Here is a 12,798-nt window from a genome sequence, read left to right on the forward strand (position 1 = left end):
AGGAGCTTAAGCAACCTCATTTGGAACCTGGTTGTTGACTTCATCCTGAAATTTGGTTGTTGACTTCCTATTTGGCCTTCTTACATCCAATTTCTTCCTTCTAACATATGGGACAGTTACTTCACTTGAACGAGTACCCACAGATGCAATGTCACCAACTCTGAAACTTGGGCCTCTTAAACCTAATTTCCTCATTTTCTTGCCAGTGTTAGAACTTGAAGCATGCAGACTGCCCTGTTGACTTACTTGTTGACTAGGTTGAGTGGTTACAGGTGATGTCACAAGTGGTTGACTGCCATGTTGACTAGATTGAGTGGGTACAGAAACATGTGGATTGGATCCAGCTACATCATATTTCCTAGGCCTCCCAATCTTCTTTGGTGGCATAGGAATTGGTACCTTTTTTTTTATTCTTGCAGCCTTTTTTTATTTTGCCCATACTCAAGACAATTAGCACATCTTACCGTCCTTGGGGGTTTCACCCTTGAAGTGGAACTAAACTTACTCTCTATCTCACTTGCATGCCTCCTTCTTTTGGTTCTGGGCCTACCAGGCATTTTCCTACCAACAGGTGGCAAAGGCTTGTTGTATCCAGTTAGAGGCCATATATTACTCCCATTCACAGGACTGATGTTTGTTGAGTAGCATTCCTTGAATTTATTCAATGAAAAGTAGTCACTAATATATCCATCTGGAGTTTGATGGATATAATTAATGGCTGCTATGGCATGGACACAAGGGATTCCAGACAAATCCCATAATCTGCAAGAACAAACCCTACCATCCAAATCTACCTTGTAATTAGCACATGCTCTTCTCACTTCAAATACATTTCCTAAGCTATGCACTACTAACCAAAGCCTACATGAAGACAAATAGTATGTATTAGTCATTATATATCAATTATAATGACAGTTAGAAAAAGAAAAAATTATTTTGTGTCTTACCTAAAGTTATTTCCAAAAAGATTCATCTTCTTAATCACCTCTGGACATATATTACCTTTCCATTTACTGCATTCATCATTCATAAAGGAAAACATGTCCATTATGTATATCCTTATCTCTTCAAGCATTGTAATCAAAGGTTTTTTCCTAGCTTCAACAATTATGGAGTTGAAACACTCTGAAATACCATTCTCCACTGCCTCACAAGCAAACCCTACACTCATGTAAGCTCTGCACCATGTTTTGGGTTCTTTTGACATTAGATACTCATATGCACTAGGGCTTATGGTCTTTATTTTTTCCATGTTTCTCAAGAAGTCACCTTCAACACAACTCATTGCACAAGCCCAGAACAACTTCTTCAACTCCAATCCAGAGAAAGCTTTATTAAAATTTGCATAAATGTGTCTAGCACATTGCCTGTGCTCCACATGTGGCAAAATAACCTTAACAGATTCAAGCAAAACCTGTGAACAAACGTATTATCTTAGTATTTATAACCATATTGAAATAATCAAATTGAAATATACTATAATTATAAGGGAACTTACTTTATGTTGATCAGAAATAACAACCAAATCTACACCAGTACCAAGGTCAAGATCATCCTTCAGAAGCTCCAGAAACCAGGTCCAATTATCCTTGTTTTCCACATCAACAACAACCCAAGCTATTGGGAACACCTGGTTATTAGCATCTCTACCTATGGCTATGAGTAATTCACCTTTTACCTGACCCTTTAGGAAGCATCCATCCAACCCTATTACCTTCCTACACCTTATTTTCCAGCAAACACTTAAAGATTTGAAACATATGTAAAACCTTTTAAAATAATTCTTATCATCTGGATTGTTAGTAACACCAACTTTGCATGTAGACCCAGGGTTTGATCTCAATAACTCTTGGGCATAATCCCAAATTCTTGCATAGTGTTCATTTAATTTACCCTCAATCAGTTCTTTTGCCCACTGTTTTGCCCTTCTAACCTGTCCTATAGATACCACACATCTATATCTTTGTTTGACGTCACTGATCATCTCCCTAAGTTTAACTTTGGGCTTATTTGCTATCTCAGTAACATAGTGTCTTCCAATCCATTTCGGGGTAACAATAGACCCAAATTTAAACACTCTAGAACAAAGATGCTCAGAATTCATTGCTTTAACCTGAAAGGTTCTGTCATTGTACATCCATGCTGCATAAAGTCTAAAAGGGCATTTATTATCTTCATGTCTCTTACCACATCTTGCAACAATTCTTCTATTGTTATTCTTTTGAAAGTATATTTGGTACCCTCCATTTACTGCATAGTTTGTCACACAGAATTTCAGTTGTGCAAGTGATTTGAACACGTCCCCTAACTTAGGTTCCATCTTATCCCACCTAACATTTGGATCATGTATTCTGTATTTGTTAGTCACTTCTTCCTCTGCCTCCTCATCATTTTGAAAATCATTACCATGGTCCACTCGATCTTTCACCTCATCAGTCATACTTGCATTTCTAATGTTCGCATCACAAAGTAGAATGTTAAGAAAATGATCCTTACATTTATCAAGCCTTGATACAAACTCCTGTCGTGGTTCATGATCCATGTAAATCCCGTGCAGCTCAAAATCCATCTCATTTAACCCAGAAAATGGCTCGTAAATTCCAGCAAATGGGTCGTCGTAACCATCGTCTGAAGAACCTATTTCTAACCCCTGCACAATCGCAACCATTATCATGAAAAGTAAGCAATTAATGGAGATGATTTCTCGTAAAAACCATGATCAAACCGTAATTTCTTACCTCTTGAAAAACCCTAGCTTCAGACAATGAGAATGCTTCACCAAATGGAGTTTAACGTTTGAGTTCCTATTACCTACGTCTGAAGAAGTACTAGCATGGGAGGGTGGTAGGTGTCTCAATGTTGACAGAGTGTTAACGGAGGAGAGGGGCTTAACATTGTTACCGGTTGCAAATGGGGATGTAGCCGGTTGGTTAAGGGGAACCGGTAAAAAACATTAAAATGAAACATGAGGGGCAAATGTTAGGCATCTGTGGCAAAAAAATCGATTTTGGGCCTAACCGGTTTTTCTATGTAAATTTAGGGGTTTTTTATGACAAAAACCCTATTCAAACCTCCCAAACACGTAGATATTTTGAAAAAAAAGAAAAAAGACACAAAGATAAAACACGTGACGAGTGGCGAGGTCAAAAGAGTCACGTGGCAGACATAAAAGAGACGTCGTCCCGCTTCTATGCCGTTCTAATAACTCGTAACTCTCAAACCTCTTGGATCACTCAACCTTCAAACTCAATCCAACTCAAAAACACATACTTAATAGTGGAATAACTATGTGTTTTCTCCAGATGCTGAACTTCAATTTATGCCTTGCGTAACGAACATGATGATTCTCCACACAACAACTTCATCTCTTTGTGATTCATCGTCAAAAATCAGTAATGTCAATCGTTTTCTCCCTCTTTCTGCATTTCGCGCCACCGCGACCATGGGGTATGTCATTATTTCGATGCTTCGTGATTGATTTTTTCAAATTTCGTTTGTTCATTGTAGCTTTTTGTACTCTCTCCAATGAAAATTGAAACGAGTCTACCGAATTTCGTAAATGGAAATGGTAGGTTCAATCGCGGGGAACATGAACGTCAGTCACATTTGGAATTCATATCGATTTGTAGCTTGTTAACTATTAATTTCTTATTCTTACACGTAAGATTATGATATGTTGTCTGATATGGAAGAATTGTATGTAGTTCACTAAGTTTCTGTTAATTTATGGAAAGTTCACTGGAAGAATTTGATTTTGACTCATTTTCAGAGTTGAAATCGATCTGTAGTTCCTTATGAATTTGAATTTGACGCACATTCAAAAATTATACAATTTTTAGCTCATTAACAATTCATTTTTCTTCTTCCTGAATTTGTTCAACCCTAATTTTTGATATTTCATCTGATGAGGATGGATTATTAGTAGCTGATAAGTTTTTGTTGGTTATGGTTTCTAACCCTAAATCAGAATTGAGATGAAACGAACAGAACTCAAAGATAAAAAAAAACAAAGAAACCAACTGAAAATTTAATTCCTAACTCATTTTTGAGCCATACATTCTATTTCTGTTGCTATTTACCCAATGTAATCAATACCTTTATTTTCTTCATTCATACTGACTATGTTCATTACTTTCAATGATCCATTCAAATGTAGCAGCTCCCATTATTTATTTATATACTTTATTATTATCTCTTACAATATTGCGTTTCCAAACAGAGTAATGTGGAGTAGAAATGCATCAGGTAAAAGTTCTGTGAGTGGATTTTCCAGTAAGGTATCCCTTCTCTTCAAACTCCTTTTGTTAAGGTTAAGCTTTCTAGGGCTATTTTCAATGATGAGGTGAGGAGGGCATTCACGTCTTTTGCCTTGTCCTGTATTATGTACATACAATTAGACTTATTATATAACTGAATGTATGACTAAGTTATTGTGTCAGGTTAAAGGATCAGAGCCTATAAAGCATACATCTACTTATGTACACAATCAACATGCAAAAGAGATTGTGATCGAGGTAATTATCATTCACTTCACATGTTTAATTATAGCATTGTACTTTGAGTTTTTCTTTTTTATTATGACATTTTTGAAAAATGTCCCTATTATATCATGAAATTTGATTTGTATTTGGATAAGATTTCTATAACTGATGTAAGCAATCACTTTTCCATTTTGAAATTTTCAGGAAGAAGAAGTTGTAGTGATGTCAGAAACTGATTCTTCATTTGAAAGCATTCCTGGAGTACCAAATCCTCTTGGAGTATCAAAAACTGAAAATGGAATAAACTTTTCTCTTTTTTCAAAGCATGCAACTTCAGTTACACTTTGTTTATCACTTCAAGACAGGTGAGAATGTATCATAGATTATGAATTTGTTGTGTTTTACTCATACTTTATTTATTTTGATCTGTTTTTAGTGGAAACGATGCATCTCCAAATGATGAAATGATTGAGCTGAAATTGGATCCACATGTAAACAAAACTGGAGATATATGGCACATATGTGTTCTGGTAATTTAATTTTTATTTTTTATCAAAAGACCAAAATACCCTCATTATATAGACATACATACATACATACATAAAGTTTAATTATATATAGTTACAATAAACAAAAAAAATACTTTCATATAAAATTAAAAAATTATTTTGTTTACATTATTGAATTTCATTCCATTTTCAGCCTACCAAACACATGACATATTATAATTCCTTCATATTCAAATTATTTCATATTACAATTCCATTCCTTCCAAAAACATTCTATAAATCCAAGGATTGCAACATTTTTTTTTCCTGTTTTTGATTCATAATATTATACTCATCATATTAGAGTGATGATTAAAATTACATTTATTGGTGTACAAATTCAGAATTCTATTTATTTTCCTTTAATATTGAATGCTTAACAACTCATGTAGGAATTGCCTCTGAGAAATGTTGTCTATGGATACAAAATAAATGGTCCTCAAGGTTTCCATGAAGGGCATCGATTTGACAACACTGTTGTTCTTATAGATCCTTATGCAAAATTAATACAAGGACGCAAGATTTTTGGTGCTGTGAAAAATAAATTTTCTAAATTTTATGGAACTTATGATTTTAGTAGCTTGCCATTTGATTGGGGAGACAATTATACCCCTCCAAACATACCAGAGGTAAAAAAAATTGTAACCCTTTACCCTTTTTCATAAATCATTTTGATTTTACTTTTTATTTCATCATTAGAATACAATTGTTGCTGATATATTTTGCAGAAGGATCTTGTGGTATATGAAATGAATGTTCGGGCTTTTACAGCTGATAAATCTAGTGGAGTGGAAGAAAATCTACGTGGCAGCTACCTTGGTATTATTGAAAAGGTATTGAGAATTTTATATAAAAAATAAAAAGGATAAAAATAATTAATGTTTCTGATATTATTGTTGATGTGAAGATACCACATCTGTTAGAGCTTGGAATCAATGCAGTGGAATTGCTTCCAGTTTTTGAGTTTGATGAGTTTGAATTCCAGAGGCGTCCAAATCCTAGAGATCACATGGTAATTAATCTCAACTTTGTAAAGAATAGAGTAATATTACAAAAATGGTCCCTTGGATTTCTTACTTTTACCATGTTTTGTCCAAGATTGAAATAATTTTCAGTTTTGGTCCTTATTTTAAGGTTACTTACAAGGACTGAAACTGAGATGGAACCTTGAAATAAGGACCAAGTTTTTATAAATGTTCTGATTTTGGACTGAACATGGTAAAAATCAGAAATTACAGGGACCGTTTTTGTAATTTATCCCTTCATACTTGAGTCATATTTCATTTTACCCCCTTAAATATATTTTAATTTTAAATGTTATTTATTTACTCGCTAGTTAATTATATCTATTAAACATTTCATGTTAGAAATATAAAATTATAATGATTATATAAAATTTTCATTCTTTTTCACAACTATGATGTAATATTTTTTTTTCGTATATTTCTTTTGAAAAAATGTATTGTAATGTTTCCAAGAAATTAAAATAGGACTTGTGTTTAAAAATGACTAATTAAATAAAGGAGGTTTTATACTTTTATATTTTAACTGATGTTTTGAAATTTATATAATAATTGTGAAGATCAACACATGGGGATATTCAACAATAAATTTCTTTTCTCCAATGACTCGTTATGCAAGTGGTGGTGGAGGACCTATTGCTGCTTGCTTAGAGTTCAAACAAATGGTTAAAGCTTTGCACTTAGCAGGAATCGAGGTATTTATTATTTAACTTTTCTTTTAGTTACAACACCTTGGTTATATATATTTAATTTTGTCATTAAATGTTGTAAATACTTTTTGTAAATTATATGGGAATCTTTCAACTCTACAGGTAATCTTGGATGTTGTTTACAATCATACAAATGAAGCTGATGATAAATACCCTTACACCACATCATTCCGTGGTATAGACAACAAGGTATTATTCTTCATTTCATTTGAAGTTGATTTCTATAAAGAAAAAAATTATGTTTTATTAATCTTGTTGTGTATCTGTTTATTTATTATATTATTATAGGTATATTACATGGTGGATGGAAATGGTGAATTACTGAACTTCTCAGGCTGTGGTAACTTCATCTTCCTTCCCTTCATTTATCATTAATAATGAAAAAAATACAAATAAAATATTTGTTTTTATGGAAGTATATTTCTGGTTTCCGAAATTGACCTTTGACTTTGATGTGGAATGAGCAGGTAACACATTGAACTGTAACCACCCTGTTGTCATGGAACTCATACTTGACAGTTTAAGACACTGGTATGTACTTTTTTGGAAAATTGCTAAAAGGAACAATGTAATTTAATCTTTTTATCAAAATAGGAAATATACTTCAGTTATTTTTCCATGATAAAAACATATTCTACTTTTTCTTTTTTTTGAAAATTACACACCCTAATGCAACATGTATTTTTTGCACACACACCAAACAAACCATAGTAAAAAAAGAAGTGAATCTCTAAAGCATAAAAAAAAAAGAAGTTGGAGATGAATTACTTTTTTTTTAGGGTTAATCTGAAAAAAGACCTTATATTTTGTGTTTTTTCCGGATTAAACCTAAAAAAAAAAATTGCATGAAAAATACCTTGTATGTTTTCATTTTTTCCGAAAAAACCCTCAACTTTGTATTTTTTTCCGAATAAAATCCTCAACCTTCTAAATGCTTCCAAATAAACCCTCAACTTTTTTAGTTTTTCTCGAAAAAACCCTCACATTTTACAACTAAAAGGGCCAGATTGGAAAAAATGAAAAAATACAAGGTCTTTTTCAGGTAATTTTTTTTGAGGTTTAATCCAGAAAAAACACAAAATATAAGGGTCTTTTTTGAGATTAACCTTTTTATTTATTTATTTGGAAGGACAAATTTAATCTACTCCTAATTCCACCCATGACCTATGTCAAAGTACAACTGCTTTTTTGTATTTTGCCCATGTTTTTACCATAGAAGAAATGGATCTATGTAAAGGATAAAGGTTATATTAGGTGTGTAACTGTGTATGTTATTTTAATTTTTTTTAAATAGTTTAAAGGTAAAGTTGCTTTTTAATATAAAATTCTTTTTGTTAACTAAATGAAGGGTCATTGAATATCATGTGGATGGATTCCGGTTTGACCTTGCAAGTGTTCTTTGTAGAGGAACAGATGGCTCTCCAGTTGATGCTCCTCCACTTATTAGGGTAATTTAGTCATTTCCTTAAAATACTTTCTGATTTTCATTGATTTCTTATTGTTATTCAACTGCTTGTATTTTGTTATTTGGGTTTCCCTTGCTCGTAGTTATAATACTATTTATACTAAGATAGTACTACTTGTTATTTGTCTTAAAACCTTAAAAGGTATGTTAAAACAAGTTATTGACTTTTCAAATCACCATAGTTGACTTTTTCTTGCAAACAAACCATTCTGCTTGTGAAAATGCTAAATCAACATTATACTTTTGATAGTAATAAATTATGGTAAAATGATAATAGATTATATAATAAACAAACTTAAAATCATGCAATCTTACATCTAACATAATGTTATTAAACTATACTACGAATTTCTCATTTCATAATTTCAAAAAAAAAATGTTTTACTTACATCATTAATTTCCTAAAATGGATCAGGCAATAGCAAAAGATAGTATACTATCCAGGTGTAAAATTATTGCTGAACCATGGGATTGTGGAGGCCTATATCTTGTTGGGAAATTCCCAAATTGGGACAGGTAATTTTCTGTTCAAAACTATCTATTCCAATTTCCAAATATACCCTTCCATTATTTAAGTATCTACAGTTTTTGTTAGAAAACTGCTCATTGTTAAACAAGTGTCTTTTTTTGTATTATTATTATTTTTTTTTATGCTGTGAAGGTGGGCTGAATGGAATGGAATTTATCGTGATGACATGAGGAGATTTATAAAGGTATTGACACATAAACCAACGAAGAAATGGGCATTCTACTTAACTTTTTCTTTTTAGTCCGAGGGTATTTTAGTCTTTATGCATTTGGTGACTTTATGTATAGGGTGACACTGGTATGAAGGGAGCTTTCGCAACTCGAATTGCTGGTTCAGCTGATTTGTACAAAGTAAGTATTATTATTATTATTATTATTATTATTATTATTATTATTATTATTATTATTATTATTTCTGATGGAAAATTGACTGTCTAAAGCACTGTGCTTAAACAATTGTTTGTGTAAGTACAAATTATAATATGATTGATGGTTAAATGCATGATATAGCAATGCACTTTCATTGATTTGTTTTTTTTTGGGGGTTAATCTTAAAAAGACTTATATTTTGTGTTTTTTTTTCTGGATTAAACCTCAAATTTATTTTTTTGCCTGAAAAGACCTTGTATTTTTCTTTTTTTCCAAAAAAGCCCTCAACTTTGTATTTTTTTCTGAAGAAAACCCTCAACCTTCTAAATGCTTCCAAATAAACCCTCAACCTTTTTAGTTTTTTTCGAAAAAAGCCTCACATTTTACAATTTTTTTTGGAAAAAAATGACTAAAAGGGCCAGATCGGATAAAATGAAAAAATTTCAGTCAAAAAAAAAATATTGCTATAATTGAGTAGATTTTCCAAAGTATATAACACCCTAGTAAGAAAAAAAATTTGAAAACACAATGCTATAAAGATTTTAATATGAATTTAAATGCTATAATAAAAACGAAATGAAATAATGATATACAAACATCTTAATTCTTATATGGTTATTTACTTTATAGGTCAACCAACGGAAGCCTTACCATGGGGTCAATTTCGTAATAGCACATGATGGATTTACTCTTTATGACCTTGTGTCATATAATTTCAAGGTATTGTTGAATTTCAATCATTTGGTTAAATGCAAAGAATAACATTTCTATAATGGGTAGACTTTTCAAAGTACAACAATGCCCTTTTAAGAAATAATCTAAAACTACAATGTTGTAATAAGATAAAATATGTTTTTCCTAGCACAATGATGCTAATGGAGAAGGTGGAAATGATGGAAGCAATGATAACCTTAGCTGGAATTGTGGGCATGAAGGTAAATTTAGCCATTGAACTTTTTTTTTTTTTTTAAATTGATATAGTCTCTTAACTTTTGTAGAATATGTATTTAATTATCTTTATTTTGAATGTTATTGATAGGGGAAACATCTGATGCTAATATTAAATCCCTACGTTTCCGACAGATGAAGAATTTTCATATGGCATTAATGGTGTCTCAGGTATATTGTATAAAAATTTCTTATTGCATCCCATATTTTTAATTAATTACTTTCCATAAATGTTTTATGTGGTAGAATTCCATTTAGGTTCTTGTGTCACATTACTATTTAACAAAAGAGTTAAATGCACATTTATGCAACAAAGTGGTTCATGAAACATTGTTACATAAACGCGCATTTAATCCTTAAAAAGTTATTATAATTATTTGTGCTATTATATTGTTTATATTATAAATTTTCTATTAGGTAGGGACCATTTTTATAATTTTTCAAACACATGGACCATTTATGTAAAAAAACTGCACATGGACCTTTTTTGTAAGTTACAAGGACAGTTTTTGTAATTTATTTTCTACACAGGGACCAAAACTGCCAACATAAGAAAGTGTTAAACACATGGACCGTTTTTGTAAAAAAAAAACATCTTCTCTGCAAAAAATATCTACACAGAGACCTTTTCTGTAAATTACAGGGACAATTTTTGTAATTTATTTTCTACACATGGACCAAACCCACCAACATACTAAAATGTTGTGGCCAAAGTCTGAAATAAGAATGTTTCGTGGCCTAAGTACGAAATTGTTAAAGTCATTTGTGGCCAAAATATGAATTTAAATCCACAAAAATATACTATTCATAAGGTCATTTTATTTTAATATATAGACTTAGTATTATTATTTTTGTGGTGTTTAATGATGTTTGAGTTTCATGTGTTTGGTATTGGTAGGGTGTACCAATGATGCTAATGGGAGATGAATATGGGCATACTCGCTATGGAAATAACAATAGCTATGGACATGATACCACTTTAAATCATTTTCAATGGGGACAAGTATGTCTTCCTATTTTCAAAAAATAATTCATTTTTCCTATTGCAACATTTTGCTTTGAAGAATTTACCCATTTTATAGCAAATGTCATGTAAATTTAAAGCAATTCTCAAACTGGGTAGATTTTTCAAAAGTAGAAATTGGTAATAAGAAAAAAAAAAGTATGATAAAAAGTATTTTGACCTTTCAGTTGGATGCAAGGAAGAATGATTGCTTTAGATTCTTTGCAGAGGTGATTAAGTTTCGCCAAAAGTATAGAGTATTTAGACAAGAGTATTTCATTGGCAAGGTGAGTTATGTATATAAATATAAATATAATATTTTTGTTTATTTGTTTATTAAAGCATCATATACTTTCATTTCTTTGTTTAACAAATTTAATGGAAAACTCGTTTTAACTGTAGAAAGAGATAACATGGCATGAAGATAACTGGAATAACTATGAGAGCAGATTCATCGCATTCACGTAACTCCCCTATAAAACACTCCTTTTTTCATAATTATATACTTATAATTCTAATTTTTGTCCCACTCAAAAAATGTGGGACAGGAATTTGTTTTTGATGCAAATGACATAAATGCCCTTCTCACCATCACCATGTTACACGGGACAAACGTCAACAAGCTTTCTAGTGATATTTTCCATGATGAGGATGAGAAGGGTATTCAGTGTCTTTTGCACATGCGAGATATATATTGTAATTATGCATTTTTTGTAGTACTCACTAATATATATTTTTTATAGACTTCATGATGATGATGAAGGGGATATTTACTTGGCGTTCAATGCACATGATTACTTTGTTCAAGTTCCAATACCTTCACCTCCTCTCCAAAGGCGCTGGTTCCGAGTGGTTAGTCTTCTAATTTCATCAACTTCTACTTAAAAATGACACTCTGTCTGGAGTAAGTGTGATTATATCACCAAAAAATGATATATATATATATATATATATATATATATATATATATATATATATATATATATATATATATATATATATTTTTTTTTTTACAGGTGGACACGAATCTTGAGTCACCAAATGACATGGTCCCAGAGGGTGTGGTTGGCATTGGAGATACATATAATGTCGCTCCCTACTCTTCCATTCTTCTTCAAGCAAAGCCATAATTAAGTATAAAATAAATTATTTCATGGCTGAGGTTTCTTTTATAATCTTCAGGATTTTATATTTATCCTTTTTTTTTTTGGTAAAAATAGACAAACATCGTTTTCACGCTTCAGCTAAGACTATATTTACGGTTTAATACACTTATTTACAGTTTAATGCAAAATAATTATGGAAATTAATACATTCATACATATTTATACAACACTATATATATATATATATATATATATATATATATATATATATATATATATATATATATATATATATATATATATATATATAGAGAGAGAGAGAGAGAGAGAGAGAGAGAGAGAGAGAGAGAGAGAGAGAGAGAAAATTAATACAAAACATCCATACATTCATGATTCACATTTTAACACAAAAAACTTATACATTTATAGCTTAATATAGAAAAGTGTACATTTACAACTACATTCATAGCTTAAGATTAGGGACGGCGACTTTCTGTGTTGGGTTAAAACTTAAAAGACTTGAGATAGCTTGACCCTAATGCTACCTATTTAATCATCGTTTTTGTCTTGGCAAAATGTTTATTTTTGTGTCGAGTAGATCTTATAAATATGTCATGT

General features: G+C 31.3%; 1 protein-coding gene across 1 annotated transcript; it reads left to right on the forward strand.

The window, feature by feature from the left end:
* The first annotated feature begins 3,192 nt into the window (after positions 1-3,192).
* Positions 3,193-12,388, forward strand: ISA3 (isoamylase 3). The gene is made up of 24 exons (XM_079019653.1): positions 3,193-3,447; positions 4,220-4,277; positions 4,440-4,514; positions 4,686-4,846; positions 4,918-5,011; positions 5,422-5,658; positions 5,758-5,862; positions 5,937-6,041; positions 6,612-6,746; positions 6,864-6,950; positions 7,050-7,101; positions 7,229-7,292; positions 8,110-8,209; positions 8,642-8,742; positions 8,888-8,939; positions 9,043-9,105; positions 9,754-9,843; positions 9,986-10,058; positions 10,163-10,242; positions 10,970-11,074; positions 11,263-11,361; positions 11,477-11,538; positions 11,818-11,926; positions 12,091-12,388. The coding sequence occupies exons 1-24, from the start codon at positions 3,320-3,322 to the stop codon at positions 12,202-12,204; spliced, it is 2,349 nt and encodes a 782-aa protein (XP_078875779.1). The 5' UTR covers positions 3,193-3,319; the 3' UTR covers positions 12,205-12,388.
* The last annotated feature ends 410 nt before the right edge of the window (positions 12,389-12,798 follow it).

The sequence above is a fragment of the Lactuca serriola genome, chromosome 9 (genome assembly GCF_051521515.1).
Source record: "Lactuca serriola cultivar US96UC23 chromosome 9, Lser_US96UC23_V15, whole genome shotgun sequence".
In the NCBI taxonomy this organism is placed as follows: domain Eukaryota; kingdom Viridiplantae; phylum Streptophyta; class Magnoliopsida; order Asterales; family Asteraceae; genus Lactuca; species Lactuca serriola.

What these genes read in the sequence shown, in the direction of transcription:
- ISA3 (XM_079019653.1), top strand. Translation starts at nt 3,320, where the DNA reads ATGCCTTGCGTAACGAACATGATGATTCTCCACACAACAACTTCATCT. An exon ending in TGGCATTAATGGTGTCTCAG is followed by an intron (nt 10,243 to 10,969) that starts GTATATTGTATA and finishes TGGTATTGGTAG; the next exon opens with GGTGTACCAATGATGCTAAT. An exon ending in AAGAGTATTTCATTGGCAAG is followed by an intron (nt 11,362 to 11,476) that starts GTGAGTTATGTA and finishes TTTTAACTGTAG; the next exon opens with AAAGAGATAACATGGCATGA.